Source organism: Elephantulus edwardii, unplaced genomic scaffold (genome assembly GCF_000299155.1).
Source record: "Elephantulus edwardii isolate Elephantulus edwardi_28Jun2011 unplaced genomic scaffold, EleEdw1.0 scaffold00064, whole genome shotgun sequence".
Lineage (NCBI taxonomy): Eukaryota > Metazoa > Chordata > Mammalia > Macroscelidea > Macroscelididae > Elephantulus > Elephantulus edwardii.
Window position 1 is genome coordinate 15673443 of NW_006399814.1, and position 25158 is coordinate 15698600.

Below are 25158 nucleotides of genomic sequence, written 5' to 3' on the forward strand. Positions count from 1 at the left end.
TATGGTACACAACAACAACAACAAAAATAAAAATATTTTTTTTTAAAAAAGGCTTGTTGTTTAGGGCTGAGTTTGTACATACTTTGGACATGTTGCAAGGAGGGACCAATCCTTGGAGAGGGACATCATACTTGGGTGGGTGGAGGGAAAGAGCAGGAGAGGAAGACCCTGTATCACATGGATTGATTCAGTGACTGAAGTGGGTCAAAGACACAGTGAGATTGGCACAGGATAGAGCAGGGTTTAGGGCTGTTGTACATAGGGTCGCTATGAGTCGCAGGTGACTCGATGGCACATAACAACAACAACATGTGCAAGGGACAGTCCTTGTTTGTTAGAGATCCCTTAACTCTTGTCATTTTTTTCAGAGGTATATCCATTCAGTGGTGCTGAGAGAATGTTATTTGAAGAACAAATTACTGTGTGGGGAAAATAGTAAACCAGGAAGTTACTCTGAGTTAGCCCAGGGTCAATGACAAGACAATGCCAACTAGAGTTAAGATGAGCCTTTCAGGACAGAGTTTGCGAGCAAATAAGCTGGAGAGGGAAACTCAAAGGTGAAGCAGGAGGTCAGGATCCTTCCCAGTGCATAACCCAGATTCCTGGATGCCATACTGGAAGTCACATTACCCAACTCCGATATGCACAGGCTGTGAGCCTGGGCCAGGCTAGTGCTACCCAAGAAGGGTTTGGTCCTTGATCGTGAAGGAAGGGCTGGCATGAAGCAGCGTCTGTTGGCACCCTATTCCTCGTTTCTTGGGAAGAAAGGTGAGGAACAATAAGGCTTGTCAAACAAACAACTAGCAGGAAGGGCTCAGTTTTCTGTTATCCTCTTTGCAGGATCAAGGAAGGTTGCAAAAATCTCAGGAACACATCACTTAGTGGAATGGTAAAGGCACAGATGGAGAGGAGGCAGGGAGTGTCAGCAGAGGTCAACGGGGGTTGCATTTCCCCGGGCCTCATTGAGAGTTCAGACTTTGTCCTAAGGGCCATGAGGAGTTTCCATAGAAGGGAGTGACAGAGTCTGCATTGCATTTTAAGATGTTCCTTTGCAGTTGTGTGGAAAAATAAGTGAGGGGCCAGACAGGAGATGAAAGCTGGGGAAGAGGCTGTTTCACCATGAAGGTAAATGGTAGGGGTTTAGACTCGGCCTAGAGCTGGGAAGACAACTAGTTAAGGATGTAGTCATGCCTGCTGACTGGTTTCTCTGCGCCAACCTTTGCCCCTTCTATTCTCTCTGTGGCAGCCTGAGGAATGCTGGTGAAAGCATAAGTCAGGCTTTGCTACTCCTTCAGCTTCTCAACTCAGAGTGAAAGATAAAGTCCTTTCTGTCATTCACAGGGTCAACATGGTCAGCTTTCCTGTCCCCCCAGCTCTCTGACTTCATCTACTACTATTAGCTACCCCTCTCACATCATTTCAATTACTTCATTACCGTTCTTAGAATAAACCAAGCACAGGGCTCCTCTTCCTCCACACCCTTCCAGGACTTAAGCATTTGGTGTTTCCTCTGCTGGAAATGCCATTCTCCCAAACAGATGCTGCCTAACCACCTGGGGTGTCTACTCAAATGTCACCTTATTTGTGAGGTCACTCTAGACCCCTTATTATAGAAGGGATCGCTTATTTTCTATTGTAGCACCCTGTTGATTTTTTTAGAACATTTATTATAATCTGTACGTCTGTGTTTATTCAAAATGTTTTCCTAGTGACAATCATGGTGTATGGAGCAGGCAAGTGCTTGGTAAATATTTAGTTAAAGTCACAGGAGACAGGCAGTTGCTCTAGAGGTCTCATCTCCCCTTGAGGGCTCAGGCATGATGCCAGCAGAACCCTGGCATGGAGATGAGGAAGAAAGTGCTGGCCGGCAGGGAGGCCCAGGATATGAAGGTAGGTATTTGTTCCAATTTACTGTTGTGGGCCTTGCATCTGCCAGTGCCTGGCTGAGATCTAAGCATGACAAAGAGGTAAATCTGGACCAGGGTGTGACAGAGGCACCATCAGGGATGAAGAGGGTAGGGTGGATGACATGTACATGGGGACTGACGTTTGTCTTCGAATGTGAGAGTCAAAGCTTTGATCTAGGAAAAGGACCTTAGAGCTGGGCCTTGACAAAGAAGTAGACATTTGTTGGCTGGAGAACAAAAAATGGTAGGCATTTCAACTTTCTTTTGATCCCGGAAGTATTAAAAGAAGATGGAAGGAATATACTGAGTCACTGTATCGAAAGGAATTGGAAGACACAGAAGAATTTCATGAAACAACATATGAGCAAGAGCCTATGGTGATGAAAGAAGAAGTTCAGGCTGCTTTGAAGGACATAGCAAAAAATAAGGCTCCAGGAATAGATGGTATACCAATTGACATATTTCAGTTAACAGATGCTGCCCTGGACGTGCTCACCAAGTTGTGCCAAGAAATCTGGAGAACAACCACTTGGCCAACTGACTGGAAGAGATTGATATTCGTTCCTATCCCAAAGAAAGGTGACCCAACAGAATGTGGAAACTACAGAACAATCTCACTGATTTCACATGCAAGCAAGATTTTACTGAAGATTATCCAAAAACGACTGGAGCAGCACATCAACAGAGAACTATCAGAAGTCCAGGCTGGTTTCAGAAGGGGTCGTGGTACTAGAGATATAGTAGCTGATGTTAGATGGATCTTGGCTGAAAGCAGGGAATACCAGAGGAATGTCTATCTGTGTTTCATTGACTATGCAAAGGCATTTGACTGTGTAGATCATAACAAACTGTGTCTGATTCTGAGAAGAATGGGAATCCCAGAACACTTGATCATTCTAATGTGAAACTTATACTTGGACCAGGAGGCAGTCGTCAGAACAGAGCAAGGGAACACTGCATGGTTCAAAATTGGGAAGGTCGTACGCCAGGGATGCATCCTATCTTCATACCTTTTCAACCTATATGCAGAACAGATTATCCGGGAGGCTGGGCTCTATGAGGAGAAATGTGGGGTCAAGATTGGTGGACAATTTATCAACAATCTGCGTTATGCAGATGACACAACCCTGCTTGCTGAAACTGAAGAGGACCTGAAGTGCCTGCTGCAGAGTGTCAAGGACTGCAGCCTCCAATATGGATTGAGGCTCAATGTCAAGAAGACAAAGAGTCTAACCACTGGACCAATTGGCCGCATCAGGATGGATGGTGAAGAGATTGAGATTGTACACAGCTTTAGTGTGCTTGGCTCCATAGTTAACAGTCTTGGCACCAGCAGCCAGGAAATTAAAAGGTGCATTGCCATGGGAAAGTCTGCTGTTAAGGACCTCTCCAAAGTACTGAAGAGCAATGGTGTCTCTCTGGAGATTAAGGTGCGTCTGAAACAGGCCATGGTCTTCGCAATCACCTGTTATGCATCAGAGAGTTGGACAGTGACCAAGGAGGATAGAAGGAGAACTGATGCCTTTGAGCTGTGGTGCTGGAGAAGAGTATTGAGAATACCATGGACTGCTAGGAAAGCAAACAGATTTGTCCTGGAAAGGGTTAAACCGGGTGGCTCCTTGTAGGCAAGAATTCTGAGGCTCCATCTAACATACTTTGGACATGTTGTGAGGAGAGACCGTCCTTGGAGAGGGACATCATGCTTGGGAGGGTGGAGGGACAGCGCAGGAGAGGAAGGCCCTCTATGAGGTGGATTGATTCAGTGACTGGGATAATTGGGATGGGAGTGTCAGAGACAGTGTGATTGGCACAGGACAGAGTGGAGTTTAGGGCTGTTGTACATAGGGTCGCTATGAGTCATAGGCGACTCGACAGCACATAACAACAACAACAATTTCAAGTTTGAAAGAAGGCATATTGTTGTTGTTTGGTTCCATCAAATCGACTGTGACTCATAGAAACTCTATGAATAACACATTTAAACTCCGCCTATCCTTTGCCATTCTTGCGATCCCCAACAAGCTTATGCCATTGTTGCAGTCAATGTGTCAATCCATATTGTTGGGGATCTTCCACACTTTCCAACCTTTCCAACTCTCTACCTTTCCAACCATGAAGTCTTTTCCCAAGGCCCCTCCTGACAACATGCCCAAAGTATATGAGACAAAACACCATCTTTGCCTCCAAGGAGCTCCCTGGTCTTACTTTTTCCAGGACAGAAACTTAACTATCTGTTCTATTGGCAATCCATGGGTTATTCAGTACTATTCTCCAGCACCACAACTCAAAGGCAGTGATTCTTCTTCTGTCATCCTTAGTCACTTTCCAAGTTATAGATTCATAGCAATCAATTGAAAAAACCATGGCTTTGGTGAAGCTCACCTTGTTGTTGTTGTTGTGTACCATAGAGTTGGAACTGACCCATAGCTGACTTCCAGTGGGTTTTCAGAGGCAGTTAATCACACAGGAGGAAATTACCCATCCTTCTCTCAGAGAGCACCTGGTGGCCTCAAACTGCATACCTTCAGGATTGCAGAGCAGCTTCTTGCAACTAGGCTACCAGGGCTCCCTTAGTCTTTAAAATTACATCATTGCTCTTTCATACACTAGAGAGATCTCTGACAGCAGATTTTCTCCAATATGGCTTATCTTTTGATTTCTCAATACTGGTACCAAGGGTGTCGACTGTGGTTCCAAACAAGATTAAATATTGGTGACTTCAATCTTCTCTGATTAAAGATGTGAGGGGTATAAAAGTCAGGATTGCTCAAAAATGGTGCATCGGAGAGAGTGAGAAGGAGTCAACAACCTAAGTTCAAAGACTTTGAATAATAGATCTGGAGGCCATGGAGAGCACCAGGGAGTGAACTTTTCCTCCAGCTGCCCTGAAATTGAGCCCAGAAATGCTTAGGAGCCAGAACCTCCAGGCCCAGTATGGATAGGACACAGCTGCTAAGTGAGGTTGTGGAGGACCATGTTCAAGGCTCTGGTGGGAAGACCCCTGAGGTGAGAATATGAGGTGGAGACTATAATGGAGGAACCAGTTCCCTGCAGGTCATGTGGGTTTCAACACTTTTGAGTTACCAATCCCTGGAGAGCTGGTATATTGGGCCACTGGAACCCTGTTCCTAATTTTTTTCCCCCCCCTGATCCTAGTAAGGGCTTGTGGCAGATGGACATGGTCTGAGAGGCTGGTTAAGTGCAAAAGCATTACCTTAGCAGAAGGATAGATTAAAAAGCTACCACAAAGGAGGGGAAGACTGATGGATTTTCCCATTGTCTGTATGGTGCATTCAAGATGGTCAGAGATGATCAGGATGGCACAGGATAGACAGAGCATTGTTCATAGGTCACTATGAGTCCTAATTGACTGGAGGGCACTTAACACCAACTCCTTTTAGCTCTTGTCTCTTTACTTTGAGACCCTCCCTTCCACCCCAGGATGCCCTGATGAGAGCTGTTTTGCTTTAAGAGGAGCAAAATTGTCCTCAGTAGTACAATGTTAAGTATCCCTGTCTGTCACCTGAGATACTGGAGTTTGACTACCCGACAGGGAGGTATACATCTATTTTATGACCTGGCTATTCCACGGCTTGGAATATACCCCAAGAAAATGAGAACTGAGGCTCAAACGGAAACTTGTACACCAATGTTCAGAGCAGCATTATTGCCCATTGTAAGAACATGGAAATGGCCTAAATGTCCAAACACAAACGAATGGGTTGAGAAGTTGTGGTACATGCATACAATGGAACACTACACAGGACGCAGGAGCAATGATTTTGTAAATTACTAACTTGGGAGGGACTGGAGAGCATTATGGTGAGTGAACTAACTCAGTCCCACAAGGACAAATACTGTATAAAACCATTATTGTACACTGAGTATGAGGATCCAAGGCAGTGGGGAGGGTGGAAATAGAGGGCTGAGGCTGAGGGTGGCAGGGGGGATTTGGGTGTTAATCATAGGGTTCCACAATTCAACGGGTGGGTGGTGTAAAGAAATGGGAAGAATGGTGAAAAAGAATGTATTCAAACTTTGTAAATAAATCAGAGTAATATGTTGTTGTTGTTGTTGTTATGTGCCGTCGAGTCGCCTGCCACTCATAGCGACCCTATGTTTTTTAAAAAAGGAGCAGCAATGTAGATGGCTCAAGGACTCACTCAGTTTGAAACCCTACCTGTGGGAGAAGAGAATTAGAGTGAGCAGGGCTGGTTGGTGTGCGGAGACGGTCTAAGACTGAGCGCGGAGGGAACCTGAGCCCGGGGCTCTTGGTATTTTCCACCAGCTCCGGAGCCTAATGCTTTCCCTGGCTGCACACCACTCTCCCCTCCCGCTTAAAATACGGGTGCGGCGGGGAAGCGGTGTCTGCCGGGGAGGGGTTGTCAGTGTGAGGAGGGCAGGGAGGACTTTTCCGCAGCCGCACCCAGTTCTCCACCTTCCACTAGGAGGTGAGACTATGCGCGCATGCGCACACCGCGTCAGGGCGGGGCATGGGGGCAGGGGGCAGGCGTGGTTTCAGTGTTCCGCTCTGACCCCTGGCAGGGCAGAAGTCCCCTTTTAGGGCACAAGCAGGACCAGGGCCCTCAGGACTCAAGAAATAGTCACTCCTAATAACATTCCCAAAGTATGTGAAATGAAGCTTCCCCATTCTTGCCTCTAAGGAGCACTCTGGCTGCACTTTCTCCAAGTTATCTCTGTTCATTCATTTTGCAGTACATGGGATATTCAATACTCTTCAATAGTACAACTCAAAGACACACATTTTCTGTCTTCCTTATTCACTATCCAGCTCTCAGGTGCATAATGATTGAAAAGATCATGGCCTGAATGAGGTGCACCTTAGTCTTTAAACTAGTTTCATTGTTCTACAGTATTCTGGAGAGGTCCCTGACAGCAGTTTTCCAAAGCAACACATCTTTATATTTTTTTGGGAAAGTCTGCTGTTAATGACCTCTCTAAAGTACTGAAGAGCAACGGTGTCTCTCTGGAGATTAAGGTGCGCCTGATACAGGCCATGGTCTTTGCAATCACTTGTTGCATCAGAGAGTTAGACAATGACTAAGGAGGACAGAAGGAAAATTGATGCCTTTGAGCTGTGGTGCTGGAGAAGAGTATTGGATGTACCATGGACTGTCAAGAAAACAAACAGATTCATCCTGGAGAGGGTTAAACCAAGCTACTCCTTGGAGGCAAGGATTCTGGGGCTTCGTCTGACATACTTTGGGCATGTTGCAAGGAGGGACAGGTCCTTGGAGAGGGACATCATGCTTGGGAGGGTGGAGGGACGGTGCAAGAGGGGAAGACCCTCTATAAGGTGGATTGATTCAGTGACTGGGGTAATCCGGATGGGTGTGTCAGAGGCAGTGCGATTGGCACAGGATAGAGCAGGGTTTAGGGCTGTTGTACGTAGGGTCGCTATGAGTCGCAAACGACTTGACGGCACATAACAACAACAACTAGTAACAAAAGTATTAATTGTGGATTCAACACAGATAAAATTATTGACAACTTCTATCTTGTCTCCATCTGTGATCATGCTGCCTATAGGCTTAACAGTGAGGATTTTTGTTTTCTTGATGCTGAGATATACTCCATATTAAAAGCCTTTGGTCTGCTGCAGCAAGTGTTTCAAGTCTTCCTCACTTTCAGCAGGCCTGTGTCATGTACATAACACAAGTTGTTGATGAGTCCTCCTCCAATCTTCACGTCACATTCCTCTTTATAAAAGTCCAGTTTCTCTAATGATTTGCTCAGCATAGACTGAATAGGTATAGAAAAAGATACAGCTTTGATGCACACATCTTTCTCCATTTAGAACCAAGTGGTGTTCCCTGTTTCTGTTTGGATAACAGCTTCTTGGCCTAGGAATAGATTTCATATGTGCATAATTAAGTGTTCTGGGATTCCATTCTTCTCTATATTAGTGAAAATTTGTTATGATCTACACGATCAAATGCCTTGGCATAGTCAATAAAACACAAAAAGACAGTCCTCTGGCATTCTCTGCTTTGAGTTAAGATTCATCTGACACCAGGCATGATTTCCCTGGTGCCCTGGCCTCTTTTAAACCCAGCTTGACACCTCTGGCAATTCCCTGTCAATGTACTGTTCTAGCCATTTTTGGATGGCTTTCAGTAATCTTTTACTTGCATATAATATTAATAGTACTGTTCTATAATTTCCACATTCTCTTGGGTCACCTTTCTTGGGAATGAGAATATACATAGATCTTTTCTAGTCAGTTGGCCAGGCTGCTGTCTTCCAAATTTCCTGGCATAGACTGGTGAGTATGTCCAGGGATACATCTACTAGTTGAAATATTTCAACTGGTATTCCATTGATTCCTGTGCTCACATTTTTATTTTTTATTTTTGCCAATGCCATCAATACAGCTTGAACTTCTTTGTTACTATTGGCTCTTGCTAATGTTTCTTCCTGAAATGTTTGTGTTGACCGGTTTTTGGAGGATTTTTAAAGACCAGTTCTTTTTGATACAGCGTCTCTGTGTATTTCTTCCATCTTTTTTTTATGGTTCAAGATTTTGGCTACAGCACCTCTTAGTATTGTAAACTCAAGGCTTGAATTTGCTATTCAGTTCTTTCAATTTGAGAAACACCAAAAGAATTTTCCCTCTTTTTGTTCTCCAACTCCAGCTCTCAGAATATTCTGATATAATACTTTGCTTTATGTTTTCAAGCTGTCCTTTTACATATTCTCTTAAACGCTTTACTTCAGCATGCTAGCTTAATAATTCATGACTAATTGTGTTCATGTGAAACCTATATATAGACCACGAAGCTGTTGTGTGTGCCAGGCTGTATCCTTTCTCCATACCTATTCAGTCTGTATGCTGAGCAAATCATACCTGAGAAGCCAGATGTACGAAGAAGAATGTGGCATCAGGATTTGAGGCAGACTCATCAATATCCTGCCTTATGCAAATGACACCTTGTTTGCAGTAAGTGATGATGACTTGGAGCACATGCTGCAGATCAAAGACTACAGTGTTTGGTATGGATTACATCTTAACATCAAGAAAAAGTCCTCACCACTTAGCTAATAGGCGACATCATGATAGATAAAGTATTGATATTGTAGACACTATCTTTCTTAGATCCACAATCAACACCCTTGGCACTAGTGGTCAGGAAATAAAAAGATATGTGGCACTGGGAAAATCTGTCAAGGCACCTTCAAAGTGCTGAAGAGCAATGATGTCAGTTTAAGGACTAAGGTGTGCCTGATTCAACCAATGGCTTTTTCAAGTATTTGCTATGCATGTGAAGGTTTGACAATGACTAAGAACTTATGCTTTAGAGTTGTGTTGGAGAAGAGTATTGAACATCATATAGACTGCCAAAAGAACAAATCTGCCTCGGGGATAGTAAAACTATGGTGCTTCTTGCAAGCATAGATGGTGAAGCTTTGCCTCAAATATTTTGGCCATGGTTTTAGGATGGGCCTGTCCTTGGGAAAGGTTATCATTCTTTGGGAGGAAGAGGGCCAGGGAAAGAAAAAACTCAACAAGATGGATTGACACAGAGACTGTAACAATAGGCTCAAGTATATCAGACATGATGAGAACGGCACAGGAAAGGATAGGTTCATATCCATTTTTCATAGAGTACCTATGTGTTGTAGCTGACTTGATGGAACCTAGCAACAGAAAACAAAGTGATTTCCTGTCTTCCTCAAGCAAATGAAAGCTAGATGCACTAGCCTGAGTAAAGGAGTAGTGATTATGTGAGAACAGGTTGCACCCACAATTTACCAACTCTGATTCAATTTAAACTTTTAAAAGTGGGAGCCTATCTCAGTGTGTGCCACAGACGCCTGAAAGTCCTACCACAGACTCAGGGGGCAGTAACCTTCCAAGGTGAGATCATCTTTACACTTCGGCTTTGGAGAGATACATCTTGAAAAGAAAAGTGCATGACCAGCCCTGTTTTCATTTCTAAACTGGCCTTAGGTTTCCTTTAGGAAAATTAAGCGCGCCCCCAAGTGGTGAAGATTGGAAGGGAAAAGAAAAGAAAAAGCCGGTGAGAAAAATGGGGTGTGAGCGCGAAATAAGAAAACTGAGAGGCGGATATTGCCTAAAACAGTTGACTTCTCCTACCCTGTGATAATATTCCCGCGAAGTAATTCCTCCTGCAGCTGTTAGGGGCAACCTCTCTTCGCACTGCTGGGCAGATGAGGCTATGCCCAACTTTGCTTTATCTTTGCGTAATCCCTCACCCAGGCCAGCTTGTCTCCCTTTGATCAGACCCCATGAAGTCACATTGAAGCACTCCCAGATCTCGCCTTGAATTAAAAGCATTTCCTCCTGGCATCTGTGGTTGCATGATCCTCCATCTACTACCTGCATCCGTACCCCCCAAGCCCCTAAATGTTGCACAGTACTGTCTTGCTTCCTTTAACAACCAGTGTCTGGCTCCCAGGAGACAGTGAACTGATCTTGTAGCACTCTGGAGTCATGGCCTGCGCTGAAGGGAAGCAGGCCCGAATATCGGCAAGTTCGAGGCTGAAGGCCTCCACTGGTAGCTGGAACAGAGGGCCAAGCAGACGGGGTTTATTACAGATGTAGAAGGCAATCATATTTACAAGGCCGGGCAGGGCACTAAATGAAGCAGGAAGGAGGCCAAGGGACCCCTGGAAGCAGCTCAGACGAGTTCCACCTTGGCGTTGGGGTACACAGCCACTACGTCGTAGCCCTCTGGCGGCTTCACGCGTGCCTTGGCATGGCCCTCGCAGTAGAGCTGTTCGTCTAGAAAGAAGTAGCCTCTCTGCTTGAGGTTTAGGCCGCAGTCACTGCACATGAAGCACTCGGGGTGATAGAGCTTGTCCCGCGCCTTGACGATGGTGCCCCTGGTGGGGGGACCAGAAGAGGAGGGTGTTGAGAGGCCGGTAGCCTTGGTCAAGGGAGGGGGAAAGAGGTGGAGTCTGGGTGGGACTGGGGGCGGGTACTCACACAATGCCGTGACCACAGCGCGTGCATTCTGGGAGCCCCTGCAGGCCACTCAGAGGTGCGCCCAGCTTGCTGGCCGTGTGTTTGAGGTTCCAGGAGCCACCAGACCCGGGCCGCTCCCCTGAAAATACGAGTGCAGGTGGCATGAGGCAGGTGAGGAGATCAGGAGGGTACAGAACTCCACGACGGCAGTGTGGGGTTGGGCGCACCTTCCAAAAGGTAGACTGGGCAAGGGGTTGGACATAGGGTGCAAGGGAGGGAGAGGTGGGCTGGGCTCATGCATAGAAGTAATGGACAGAGCTCAGGTGGGGGAAACGGTGAGGTGGGCTCAGGACACACACAGGCACACTGGGAAATGTGGGACTGAGCCTTATGAGGGGTGGGTGGTGGCCACAAGATGGGATAAGGGTGTCACCAAAGGCTGAGCACGTAAGGGCTCCGGACACCATGGGGAGTGGGAAGGCAGACAGGGTCAGGCCTGCATCTTACCACCTTCACCAGCTTCTAGCATGCCCTGCAGGTATCGGAAAGAGCCTGACTGTTTGGGCTCCGAAGCTTTCGTCTCATCCGGCTCCCGGAGCATCCTGTACACATCGGATCCCAGGTCAATTCCACTGTCCCGACTCCGGGAGAGATTTCTGGCTGAGTCAGCAGTGCTGAGGAGGTAGAGAGAAAGAGGAGTGGGGTTGCAGTTCCTGCCTTCACTGCTAGGTTGGGAGGTGGGGAAGCCTAGAGAGCCCTCAGGGTCTGAATGTAACTAGGTGACTTGGTGTGATTGGAGGGATCAGGGATTAAGGTGGGGTCTGGGGGGTGGCTTCAAAGGCCATGGCTCTGTATTACCTGTGAGGTGGAGACACGCGCAGGGCGCTCATCTGGGACGGCAAGGTAACCTCACTGCTGCTGCCGTTGTGAGGGACTGGGAGGCGAGGTGGCTGCCCATACGGAGATCCCAGGCCTGGCCTGCCATCTCCTGGTCCAATCCCTGTTGCTGAGGGCCGCCTGCTGGGTGCTGGGCTGCCATCCTGTTAGAGAAAGGCACTGGAAGACCCCGAGGGTAGTACACTCCATCTCCACCCTGCTAGAGTAGGCTGCCTTGGATGTCTGCTGACTCCAACACCCAGCTGACGTCTGTAGGCTCTGATGCCCAGCTAGAAAGAGGGCCTACAGGGAAGTCTGAGCCTCAGGCTTGGTTCAACCCCTGGAGGAAGAAACACCTATTGAATGTCAGACACAAAAACTTCAGTGCCTGAGGTTCAACCTTTGTTCTTGAACCCCACAGTGGGTTTTGACCACAGATGCCCATAAGGGATGGTGATGGGACAGGTGCTTTTTAAGGCTGACAGGGCTGGAACAGAGTATGGCTTCCCAGCAGCAATGGCCCTGCTGCTGAACCTTTCACCTATCTGAATTGTGCCATGGTGGGGTACAGAAACAAGAAACCTGTCCTGCAGCCAGGAAAGACCATCTCATTGTGTGGCCAGGGCCCTTTGAGAACCAGGCTAAGGCTCAAGCATACTGCTGAGAGGTCCTACACTTCCTAGGACTGTATCTCCAGCCCGTTTAATTTCCTGGACCACAGTGAGTGACTTTTGTGAGCATGGCACACTCCACTATTCCACGGACAGCCTGAAGCTCATGGATCAACTTTTTGGAGGAAAAATGCCCTGAACATATCCCTTCAGCCCCTGAGGAAGGACAGCATCTCTGTGAGTGTGGGCCTGAATGAGGCCTGGGGCGCTTATCCTTGCAAAGTTCAAGGCCATACTTTCCCAACTTACAGCCATGAGCAGTTGTGCCCAGAGCAGTGTGGACACAGGATACATGTTCTCATTCTCACAAGCATGTTCAAAGATGTATATGCAGGGACAATACACACATCCCCCAGGCAGTCCACCTACATGCACCTAATCACATAAACATCCTTGTATATACTCAGAGCCAGTGCTCAGAATTGCTGCAGTGGGGCGAATGCTGGGACTGGGCTAATGAGTGAAGCAGCTGGACTTTAGGGCCATGTCCAAGAGACCAGATCAGGAAAGTGGCCCTTGGCTCAGCCTCAGTCCAGAAATTCACATGTAAATCTTCCCTCTGCTCTGCAGTGTGGGCGGGGAGACTAGGTGTGGAGGAGACCCCCCCCCCCCCAGGTGGAAACAACTAGGCTTGGACTCAGGCAGCCTCCAGCACAGTAGCAGTCAGGCCTGGAGGGCTCTGCCTTGACTGTCCTTTGCTTTTATTGCAGTCTCTGAGCTGGGCAGGAGCTTGGGAGTACGTGGGTCAGCAGCCGGATGGAGGTGACTCCCTGTTTCTTTTGCCCCAACAGACAAAGAGGAGGCTCTCTTCTTGGGGGGCCTCATCAACGCAGAAGCAGAAGTAGCAGCAGCGGGAAGACCCCCTCCTCCTGCCCCCACCAGGACCGACAAAAGCCCCTGAGAAACCTGAGCGCTCTCACACGTGTGTCTGGGCTCCAGGCGGGCAGGGCTGGCCAGGCTGGCTTCTAATGGAGACCAGATGGTCTGTGGTTGGTGGGGGTGGGGCTGAACCCTGAGTGGAGGCGGCTCTCGTGGAGAAGGGGAGTTGGAAGAACCAGGAGGAAGGAACTCTCCCCCATCTCATTCCTACCAAGGTGTGGGAGTCTACTGGAGGTCACTGGAGCCACTGCCCCTCCCAAGGCCACCCAGGCAGTGTGGCCTTTTCAGATCTGGCTTTAGTTTGAGTTCCGGTTCTTTTATGCACTGATGGGGCAGTTCGCTTTATCTCTTTGAGCCTTGGTTTCATCTGTGATGTGAAGAACGTGATGTTTTCTGTACCACAAATTCTTGTGGGGATGAGAGCACTTAGCACAGTGCCTGAGACAGCAAATGCCTGTTGTGTGAATGGCTGTCCCGGCGAGGTCTGACCCCTATCCTTGGATTTTCCCCCTCAGTGGCTAAGCACCTGGTACCATGCGCTCCTTCTCTGGGAGTGCCAGCCCTGTTGCTGATTCGATTGTTGAAAGCTTGGTGGGTTTGTCAGCAGAATGGCAGTAACTAACTGCCTGCTCATCAGCCCCCATGTGACTCCTGTCAGCAATCTGGGACAATTAACATTGTTGGAGGCTGGGTCTAGATGAACAAGTGGCATCTTCCAGAAGCCAAACTCCAGCTCTCTGCTGGTCCAGAGACCGGAAGCCAGGGCACAAGGGTCTGCCTGCTTAGTGGCTGGCTTCTATGCATCACTGGTTCCCAGCTTAAATGCCTCCCTTTTCAGGAAACCTTCCCTCATTACTACCCTTCTCCACTCTGGGCTAGGCAAAGTGCTTCTTGGGAGATGAAGCCCGAGATAGAAGGGTCTCCTATGAACCTACAGGCAAGCCAAGCCTGATTCTACACTTGGCTCTGTTCCATCTCACTTGGAGTGTGTGCCAGGGTTACCCTGGGATGGTCTTAGGGCCAACCATGTTACCCTCCCTATGGTGTCTCCGGCTGGGCCCATTCCCCCCTCCTCACCCTGCAGGCCAAGGGTGGGAGCAGCGTGGGGACAATGGGGCCTGTGTCTGTGTTACTGAGGACAGGGCCCTGCAAGGGCTGGATGGAAGTGTTTCTGTCGCCACCCATGGAGCTCATGACCTTTCAGTACAAAAGCAGAACAGTAGTTGAGGGGTTGCCCTGAACCTTGTGGAAAAATCCCTCCCCTTCTAGCCTGAGTCACTGGCAGCCTCATCTGGGAGGGAGGCAGCAGGACAAGTTCCCAGCCCAGCCAAGCCCGCTGATCCTGAGCCTCTCCTGGGGACTCAGCAGAGCTGAGCTTCAGATTCCAAAGCTCAGGGCCCTTGTCCTGTCTATCCTGGCACTGCTGACAGAGGGAAGCTGGGCCTCCCATGGGAGCTAGGAGCCCTCATACTTCTCCCTTCGGCTTGGCCCTGTCAGGCTCAGCTAATTTGCCTAAGCCAATAGCTGCCCCTCACCACCACCTGGAGAGTCTTCAGTCCATAGTATCACCAGAGCAAGCTACTTAGAAACAGATGTTCTCTTCAATACGGAGCTCTACAAGAACAAGTGAGACCCCAGATGGAGCCGCAGAGTCTCTGTGACCTCATCCTACTATGTTTCCCCTGGCCACAGGTCTCATTCCTGGGACTTTTCTGCTCTTGAAAGCTATGGTGCACTCTCACCTCTGGGCTATTGTATATGCCTTCTGAATGCACTTTGCCCTGCACTCCTTTGCATGCTTTATTCTACTCTAGGCTTCAGTTACTGGCTTGGATATGTCCTCCAACTGGAAGCCCTCTCTGATACTTAGCTAAGTCCTGTGCTCATTCTGGCTTCCTACAGCCCTTGGCTTTTTACATCTCAGAGCAGCTAAGTGCCTCTCCCCTGCCAGATCAGAATTGACTGGCATGTGGTAAACATCAGGTCTTCAGGCCTTACCAGCAAAGGCAAGGTAGGGGACAAATGTCGCACTAAGATGTGGATTGAGGTCGTGGGCGAGGATGAGGCCAGGGCACGGCCTTCTGGTTCAGCAGTCTCCTTTTCTAGCCTTGGTCCCTTTCCCCCAAGGTGTAAGAGTCAACACAAAGAGTCTAAGGAAGCCATCATCCCACAAAGAGGGCCACCCAGTTCTGGCTCTGTCACAGGCCAGCCAAGTCTCCAACTTGTCCAGCCTCCGTGGCACAGAGATGTTGAGCTGGTCCTGGGTACCTCAGTCTTGTCTACATGGCTCCTTCTCATGCCCGTGGCCTAGTTCAGGCAGCTCCCCTAAGGACAGGATAATAGCTGAAACCCTGCCATACATGGAGAGGTGGCTGGGCAGATAGTAAAGATTGCTAGGTGCAAACATAGGATAGCCAGAGATAGGGAAAGGGGCTGCTTTATTCTCTAAGTTGAGCGCTGTGACCCAAGGTTTGCTATTCCCAGAACAAGTCCAAGGCAAGGATGAGATAGAGAAATGTCCCACAATCCAAGGCTGCTGTCATCCTCCCCAGGTCTATTGACTTCCTCCAGGCCTAACAACACTGGACACCCAACTGTGTGGGTAGCACCACCAAATGAAGGCCTGATCCAGCCCTTGCCCACCGTGGTTTTGTCCCAAATCTAGGACTTCCTGGAATACTGGCAGAGTCCCCAGCAAGTGCCTACCATCTTGAGAGCAAAAGATGGGGCCTGGGAATGGCCTTTTGCTTCAGCTTCTCTCTGAGCTCTGCTAATTCATCTGAGAGGCATCATGAGGACACCAGAGTAGGTGAACCTGTGTAGTCGACTGGGTCCTTGTGCCCTGGGCTCACTCTAGACAGGCCAGGCCAGGCCAGGTGGGGTCTGCACATACCTGAGCCTCAGTGTTGGTGTGGATCCTGTGTGCCTGGACCTTGCTGTCCTCAGGGGCACCGGGCCAGCTCCTACCCTCGGGCCTGTAGCAGAAATTAGAGTAGTCAATCTGTCCGCTCTCTCCAAGGTGAGGAACCAGAACTACCCACGGCAATGGCTGGTGGTTTTATTTTGTAGGGGGGAGGGCACTGCCACAGCTGATGTCCCTGTACCACAGTGGTGGCCACCTTCCAGGGCCCTGCGACCCTCTAGGGGCGATGCTGTGTGTTCCCTTTCCTACCAGCTGCCCCACTCAGTCCTCTGATCTTGTTCCTGGGAGGCTGCTCTACAGCGCCACCGTGCTTCTCTCCCCTCTGTGGCCCACAGGAAAATGGCTCACCGAGCCAAGGCCTCATACACTGGTCAGTGGTCCAGGCGGCCCAAGCCTCCTCACTCGTCCCCACTTTGCCCACCCTGAGAGCCAGCGAGGAGCCCATCTGCCTCTTCCCCTCCACTGAAGGTGGCTGGGATTAGAAGCCAGACCTCCATCAGCTCTGGGGGACAGTGGACTGGAGGCCCTTAGGGGTGTGCCTCCCCTCCTGCTGCTGCCGGCAGAGTCATCACCGATGTCTGCCCAGCCCAAATGGGAAACAGGCCATTAGGAAATTCCTGCTTCGCCATAGAAACCAAACGGCAAACACCACTCAGGAGGGAGAAAAACATCGTAAACCTGCTAGAAGTGGGGCACGCAGCCGAGAATCGATGAGCCTGGAGTTCAGGCCTGCTACTCAGTAGCCCCACGAAGGGATGGCAGGAGGTTACAGGGACCCGGCACTGTCCACTGGGACCAGCTCTTAGTGTGGCCGCTCCTGGCAATGGTGGGTGCTGTGGAGCGAGGATGGCTAGATCAAAGGGGAACAGTGTGCCTTCTGAGGCTTCCCCATGTCACCAGCAGCTCAACTCTGCCTCGCTTAGCTGTTGTTCTTAACAATCTATCTCTACCTGTAGTCCAAAGTCTGCATTCCCTCATCCCCACCCATTCCTCAATTCCCTAAATACCTCTTTATCTTCCATGGGCCCTAGCCCCAGGGCTCTGCCATCAAGGGCAATACCACTGCTTTAATCTCCAATTCCAGGCCCCTCGGTTAAGTTCCCAAGGGACTGCCCTAACATACAGTTCTATGCCTCCTACTCACCTGGGACAAACACGGGCATTGTGTGTTGCTACTTGATCTTCTACTTCTCTGAAGTTTTGCCTTAAAGACTATTACAAGCCTGAAGTGTGGTAGTCTGAATGCACAAAGTCCCCAGAGCCATGAGAGGAGAACGAAGGGCCTTATTGCCGAGTCACCCCCATCACCAGATCTCTGTTTCAGGCAGGGCAGGTGGCTCCCTCTGATCTGAACAAAGTATCAACCAGAGGAGCCATGCAGACATGCTGGACCACCTGGGATACATAGCAGGGGTCTCACTAGAGGGCTCTGTGGAGCTGATGTCATGAAGGTCCTAGAACCAGAGCGCATGCCCAGAAGTATGGGCTGGATTACATTTTTTTGGATGCCTGTTTGGGGTTTCAAATATAACTAGGAAGCTGGGCCTTCACATCACTTTTGTGGGGACGATCGTGAGGGATCTTGTATACAAGATACGCTTGGTGGTGTAGTATGTTACATGTTGCGCTGTTAATCAGTGGTTAGAATCCTAGAAGAAAGGTGAGCTGTCTCTTCCTGTAAAGATTTACAGCCTTTGAAACCTGACTGAGAATTGCTACAAGTCAGAATCAAATCAACAGTGGTGGATTTGGTTAGAGCTGAGCACACAGGATGGGAGGGAGGATTGCAGTCTAGGTAGAAGCCTAGGAGGGAGGGGAGAGAAGCTCCCCTCGGCCTGCTCACTAGAGCCCACGCTGGAGTGACCACCGGTGGGACCCAGCACATAGGTCAAGACATGGCAGGCAGAATTGGGGTAGGGTCAGAGCCCTCCCTGGTGGGAAGACACACAATTTTGTACCCAGGAGAAACCAAGAGGCTCCCCAGAGTCTGTACGTGTGAGGGGTAGAAATGGAGACTAGAAGATGATGTCAGGGTTTTAACCCGACCGGGCAAACCTGTTGTGTCATCGCACTCAATCCCCAGATCCTAAGAGTGTCTCCATTCCGAGGCTGAGGAAGTTAAGGGCCCCGAGAGGAAACTACTTGCTGGAGGACAGCCTATAGATGTCAGGTAGAGAGCCGAGAATGTTCTCTCACCGGCTCCATAGCCAGGCTGTGTGTTAGGACTGAAATGCCCAGAGTGGAATAGGTTAAGGCTCAGAGTGGAATAGGTTAAGGCTAGAGTCCCTAGCTAGGAACAAATGACCAGGAAAGGAAGGAAGGAAGGAAGGAAGGGGGGCCTCCACCCTGCCCCCATCCCCTTGCCTCTCCTCACATTATTGCCTCTGGGAACTTCTACTGCAGCCTCCTGGCTCGGCCTCCCGGTGAATCCCCCTCGCTGCGACCACCAAGGCTTCCCTTATTCATCTGTACACACAGCCAAAGCTGGTGGTGAGTCAGGCCCCAGGAACCCAGCCAAGCAGAGCAGCTTTAGAGGCTACTCACTGGCAAAGCAGTGCTGACCTGACATTCCCCCCATCCAGCCTGCTCCTCAGTCCAGGAGAGGGTGACCCGTTTTATGGGAGAGGAGCCCGGCTCACAGAGTTCATTTGCGGAATCTCAAGTCCCTCAGTGCCTGAAATGAGGGTGAGCTCTGCTGAGTTCCCAGATCAGGTCTTCATCACCATATGGCAGCTGGACCATACAAGGCCTTGGACTTGCAGCTGGGCCTGCTGAGCCCTAAAGGCATGGTGAGGAGTCACAGGCCAGTCCATACATGGGCCAGGAGCAGAAAGAGGCTGCCTCAGAAGTCGTCTCATGTTGACTGGCTCTGAGCCAATGGATCACCCCTCCCGGCCTCCAGTTCTAAGGAACGGTTAGCAATACTGTGGCTTTTAGAGGCTTTGCCCACACATTTCCATAAAGGGTCGTGGAAAGTCCCTGTCAACAGTGAAAGCAGCAGAGCTGAGTAATGATTCCTGTCTCCCCTGGATCCAGGCACGTCAGTGGGGATATATAACTCAGCCATGAGAAGGCCATTGGGCAGCCAGAACGGACCAAAGAGTCAGGTTCTCAGAAAAGCAAAGCAATACCTGGGTAGACCTTCATTCTAAACTAAGATGGACTTGGTTTCCTCTACCCCCCTTCTCCTCCTCCACTACAGAAGACACAACATTACATCGTTCCTGGAAGGAACTATGTCTCATGTCCAGTTTAAAATAGGATAGAAGCTAGACTGTTACAGCTATGGCAGGCAGCTGTGGACTGATGGGAGTGAACAGCAGCCAGTGCAGGAAGTGAGAGTAAGACCTGAGGTCAAAGTTTGCTTCCCTACCCCCTCACATATGACTCTAAGCCCCCTCTAACTTTTCTGAGCCTCAGCTGTCTTGTGAGGGCTATATTGGGCCTGACCTCGTTATGTTGATGTGATGGTTCTGAAACAGCCATTCATTATTCAGAGGGGGGAGCCTGAAATCAACCCTTTAGAAGTTGCAAAGGGTCTTAATTTCAGCCCTAATTTGGGATACCAACTTCATACCAAAAATACCTCCCAACCTGACTTAAATGTGGCTTCTGCCCTTCAGTTCTCTCTAGCTCTGGCAGGGCCCCATGAATGCAGGTGGCTGGGTGAGGCAGAGCGGAACTGAAGTAGAAAGGCTGTGTGGCCCATTCACCGAGGATGCTGGCTATCATACCTGAACCTCTCTGGCCATGCCCCATCATCCCAGCCCCGCCTGCCATGTGCATACCGGCTCACAGACAGTGTGAGGTGATCGTGGCTGCCTTTGATGCGATTCTGTGCTTCCAGGTGAGTCATGAGCTCTGTGCTTTCACCATTGATGGCCTGGATCAGGTCTCCAGGGCACAGGGAAGCCAGTGCAGCTTTGCTGCCAGCATGGACCTGTGGGGAGACAAGCCAGATGGCTGAGTATAGTGATTCTGTCACCTTGCTACAGCTCTGCTCCATAGCCTCTCCAATCCCAGAATCTGGTCAGATTGGCCTTGCTCTCAATGTGGCTCTGTTGAAGGATAAGCCAAGAAGTTGGGTGAGATCTCCACGTAGTTCCCAACGCTATACCCAGGAGAATACATCTCTGTTCTAAATACTTTGAATTATAGTACCTAGAGGCCTAGTGCGGTATGAGGATATAAGAAGGCTTCCTCTAGCCTAGGACAAGTAATATAGCACTCTTGCATCTGTGTCCAAGGACATGCAAGGGACACACAAAAGCAGGGACATATGGACTTACATATACATATAGAGCATGGACATGTCACAAATACCCTGCACAGACAAGGGTCCATCCAAGCAGACTGTAAAGCAGCCTCTTGATCTGATAGTCAAACTCTTAGTGACCTTGCCTCCTTACTCATTTGACCTTACTTCTTGTCCCACTTTCCACATTCACTTCCATGTACTCATACTCTAGCCAATGTCTATGGGGTCCTCTCACCTCCACACCTCTGCAGATTCTGTCTCCAATGCTGGTGTCTGTTTCCTTTGATGCTTGATCCCTAGTTTTCAGTTTATGCTTATTATGTCTTATCACCTACCCAGGCAGGTCTAGGACCCTCGAGCTCTAACTGCCAACCTGTTCACATTCACTGCAAGACAGGCATTCTCAGTTGCATAGGCCACCCCAGTGCAACCAGTGATCCCAAAGAGCCAAGCGTTCAGGAGCCTCTTACAATGCTGGTAACCTAATGATGGCCAGAGTAGGGAGAGGCTCAGCGGAAGACCAGAGGAAGTCAGGTAACAGGGCATCTCAATCTTGTTCCTGCCCCCAGGACAGACCCTATAACAGATTTCAGGAATCCTCATTACCCTGCCTCTCCAGTGGGTGCCTACCTTTGGCTCCTATTGGTAGGGAAGGAAGCTCCTGGAAGCTTAAGTCAGGCTCAGCTCAGCTAGCTCCCAGCAGTGAGTGGACAAAGTTGAGGTTCCTGGTGGTGGCAGTTCCTTGGCCGGAGGTCTAGTGAATGCACTGCCCAAGCTGACCTGAAACAAGCTGCCCCAAAGAATGTTCCTCTTCTGGAATGTGACAATCTCAGCCAGCCAACTGGTGCTCCCCCACAGGGCCTGGGCACCTGCATAGGCCTGCCTTCCTGGGGGAGGTGTCCACTTGGCACTAACCCACCCTCTCCTCAAGGCCTGCTGTAGGTTCCCTCCCCTTCATGGATACCTGCTCTGTGCCAGGGGCCTGGGCTCAGCAATTTATCCATAATTAGCCCATGGCAACCTCACAACCAACTGATGAGGGAGGAGCTAGTCTCATTCCCATTTTACAGAAGACAAAAAAAAAAAAGCTCAGGAGGAGGGTCCTTGTCTCAGTTCCCCACACTGGAGAGAAGTCTTCCCTCAGAAGACAGCTAGCTGCAGGATGACTCAGTCAACACAAGGGGTGCATTCAGGGCCCCGTGGGTGGAGGAAGTTCTCGAAAGCACGGTGGCTGGGACTCTGCCAGCCCCACTTGGGCAGTTTTGATCAAGAGGCATGAGGCCAGGAAATTGCGACTCTCCCAGATGCCTTTACGTGCATTGTCTCATTAATCCTCAGGGCAAACCCATTACCTAGAGGAGGAAACCAAAGTCTAGAGAAGAGCAGAAGGATATAGAATAGCTATGTGACAGCCGGGATGTCAATGCAAGTCTGATTCTAAAGCCACAGTCTGAACCACTGCAGAAAGGGGAAAGTGTGTCCCGGGTAGACAGATCACCATGCGTGACGGGTCCAGTGGAAGAGAGAGTCGAAGGCTATTCCTGTGTGGAAGCATAGTGAAGGGAAGAGATGAAATCAGAAGAAAGACAGGGCCAGACCTTGTACAGTCTGTAAGCCCAGGTGAGAAGCTGGCACTTCTCGTTAATGCTTGGGGACCACGGAGGGTTCTAAGCAAGGAAGTCACAGGACAGGCTTGGATTCCAGCAGATTCCTCTGGCTGCCAAGTACAGGATAAACAGACAGAAGAGAGGGGAGACAGAAGCAGTGAGGTCAGGTGGACAGCTCGGGCATGAGCCAGACCCGTTGCCTGCATTCTCAGCTCCTGGCATGCTCAGCCCCATCCGGTGGTGGGCTGGGATCAGCAGTCAGAGTAAGTTGCTCCAGAGTCACAAGAAGCTCCAGACAGGCCTGGATCCCTGGCCCAGGTTGTCACCCCAGGTATACCTCTCGGAGCCTGAATGTCCCCATCTGTAGTGTGAGACCATAGGGAACCCTTACTTTTAAGGTTTATTGTGAGGACTGCCTGAGATAGTTAAGATATGTAAAGTCCTCACAGGGGGTCAAACAAGCACCAGTGCTCATTCCAGAGAATGGTTGCTTGAGGAGTTGGTACCAGTAACACTTACTGGGGTAGGGCCTAGCACGCAGTGGATGCTTGTCCAATACCTACAATTATTATAGTAAGTTAATGGGTAAAGGACCCTGGACTGTTCTCTTGAGGCTCTCTGAAGCTTTGTGGGCTGAGATTTCGAGCTCCCAGCTCTGTAAGGCAACCAGTCTTCTTCCTATCACTGGGTGGCTATCCCTACTGGGTACTGGGTTGGGGAGACCCTGGAAAAAGGGTGGGAATGGGTCTCGAGTCCCTTTGGTAAGGACATCCCCACATCCTAGCAGTCCCTGTAGATCTCTCCTGAGATACCTGCTGGGCAAGCCATGGCCTGTACCTTCCCAGCCCTGTAACTTTCCTCAGATCCCACCCAAACCCAGGCTCAGCCATCCTGTCTCCTCCAGCCTGAGCTGCCGCCGCGTGACTTTGGGGGATAAGGGGGGCTCTTCCTGGCAAAACTTTTCTCAGTCGGCCTGCCTGCCAGGGGCCTTCATCATGATCAGCTCCAAACAAGGCCGCCGCTGCTGCCACTGTGACGTGTGGAGGCCTTTTCTCGGCGGGCAGGCGGCCGCGTGGGCAACAGATGTCTCCGCTCCCTGCTGCCTGCGGCCGTCAGCCGCCGCCACCAAGCCTGTCAGCGGCCTCACGCCCAGGGTGCCTGGCCCAGCGGGCTGACCCAGCACCTCCATCAGCACAGTTGGGCAGATACACTTGCATCACACCCAGCCAGCCAGCCATGGCCACTCGTGGGTGTGCACACGCACACACCCGAAGCATGCCTCCCTCAGAGAAGTGGAGATGAAAGGCTCCTGGAGGTGCTGAAGGCCTGCTCACCCGGTCCCAGAGACCTCACAGCCTTGGGTCAAAGGCAGACATGGGAAGCTTCCCAAGACAGCTGGGCCTGCCTGTCACCCTGGCCCCCAGAAACAGGATTCTATGATTCCATGCTCCACTGGGAACCCACCCTGTCCCAAGAAATATCTGAAAGCCCAGACAGCTCTGTGGACTCTGATGATGGGACAGAGTGGGGTGGAGAGGTGATTCATAGGCCCCCGAGGACTTGAGCAGCCTGTACAGGGCAAGGGATGCTCGTAGGTCCTCTCCTCTGCCCCTCAGACTGAAAGACAACAAGGGCAGGGCTTCAGCCTTCCCCTCTTCTGTCCTCTATACTAGGGGACCCAGGAGATGACTCTGAATGCCCTCTTCTGCCCCTCCAGACTAGGGGACTCCAAAGCTGGGCCAGGATCCCACCTCTCCAGACTAGACACCCTTTTGCCCAGGATCTGAATCCACTTGTCTGTGCCTCTGCCCCCCTTTGACTAGCACTCTGCCACCCTCCAACCAGGCTGTGCCTCCTATTCTCTCTTCTCTTGCCCAAGCTGCTAGCAGGACATGGCTCTGGGAATCTCTAGGAACTGTATCCTGACCCCGTCTTATGTATGGTACCGTGGGGAGGAGACCTCATAACCTCACAGTCGAGTTTTCCCTTCCCCGGGAAGCCCAGAGTTCCTCCTGGTCACTTCCCCTTGAGGCTTCTCAGCGAGGCCATGAGTGGGGAATGGAAACGTGGGAGGACCTTTCTCTTTCTAGATCCCGACCTCCTTGAGGCAACCTGGCTTGATGACTGGGACCCCTGATGGGGGAAGGAGGCTATCACTTATATTGTCACAAATCCTCAGCCTGCGTTCAGTGAAGCCGCATTTCTAGGCCTCTGTAGATATGTCCTGACTGCAAGCCATGTCTGTGGATCCATATCTGACCCACAGTGACTCCCTCAAAACGAGGCTGATGGGTGAACTTTTGAGGGGGGTATCCCGCGTGGATTAGGGCAGGCCCCAGAGGGAAGGCAGAAAGGCGACATTGGCCTGTCTAGAAGCTGCCTCTACAGCTGTGGGTCACTTCTGCTAGCCATCGGCCTTTAGGTCTCAGAAACGTCGGGGATCCAGGTCCCCAGAGGACCAGCCAGGACCAGGTTTCAGCCCTGAGACCTCCCCACCACCCCGCAGTCGCTGGACTCACCCGAGAGATGGTGAGAGGCGCGCTGAAGTCCCGGCCGCCCACTAGGCGGAAGCCCCAGGGCGAGGGCCCGCGCAGGGTCACTGAGTGGGGCATCGCGGACGGGAGTCGCAGCCGGAGCTCGAGCCGGACACTGAGGAGCCACCGCAGCCGCCGCCGCCGCCTGGACGCCGCGCCCCGCCTCCGTCCCCGCCCCCGCGCCCCGCGCGCCCGGATTGGCCCCGCGGCCCGGCCAGACACTCCCACTCCGGGGGGCTCTGAGGACCGCCCCTCAGCCCCTTCTATCTGCCGCCCAACACCCCTCCTGGGTTCCCAGAGACCCCGAGGCTGGGACGGCTCGACGGCCCCGATCCCGCCGGGGGCTGCGCTCTGCAGGCCGCGGACCCGAGCGCAGAGCGCAGACCGCTCAGAGCGCAGACCCAGCCCGCTGCCCGCGGGAGCTCAGGCACAGAGGCTTTGAAGTTGCTTCTGCGGGGAGGGATGGGGGGGAAGGGGGCTGAGATGGGGGATGGGTCCCCGCCTTGCTAGAAACCTCCTGAAAGTTCTAGCGGGCAAACTTGCGGCCCCACCC

At 50.8% G+C, this 25158-nt stretch overlaps 1 protein-coding gene across 2 annotated transcripts; it reads right to left on the reverse strand.

Moving 5' to 3' along the window:
* Positions 1–10499: 10499 nt before the first annotated feature.
* Positions 10500–24741, reverse strand: PDLIM4 (PDZ and LIM domain 4). 2 transcript variants are annotated; one of them, XM_006888088.1, is made up of 7 exons: positions 24591–24741; positions 19995–20146; positions 16177–16258; positions 11716–11897; positions 11365–11531; positions 10879–10996; positions 10500–10775 (listed from the first exon to the last, which is right to left on the reverse strand). In XM_006888088.1, exons 1-7 carry the CDS (start codon positions 24681–24683, stop codon positions 10571–10573), a joined length of 999 nt encoding a protein of 332 aa, XP_006888150.1. In that variant the 5' UTR covers positions 24684–24741; the 3' UTR covers positions 10500–10570. The 2 variants fall into 2 exon arrangements, with proteins under 2 accessions (XP_006888150.1, XP_006888151.1); XM_006888089.1 differs by lacking the exon at positions 10879–10996 and having other exon boundaries at positions 24591–24702.
* Between the last annotated feature and the right edge of the window lie 417 nt (positions 24742–25158).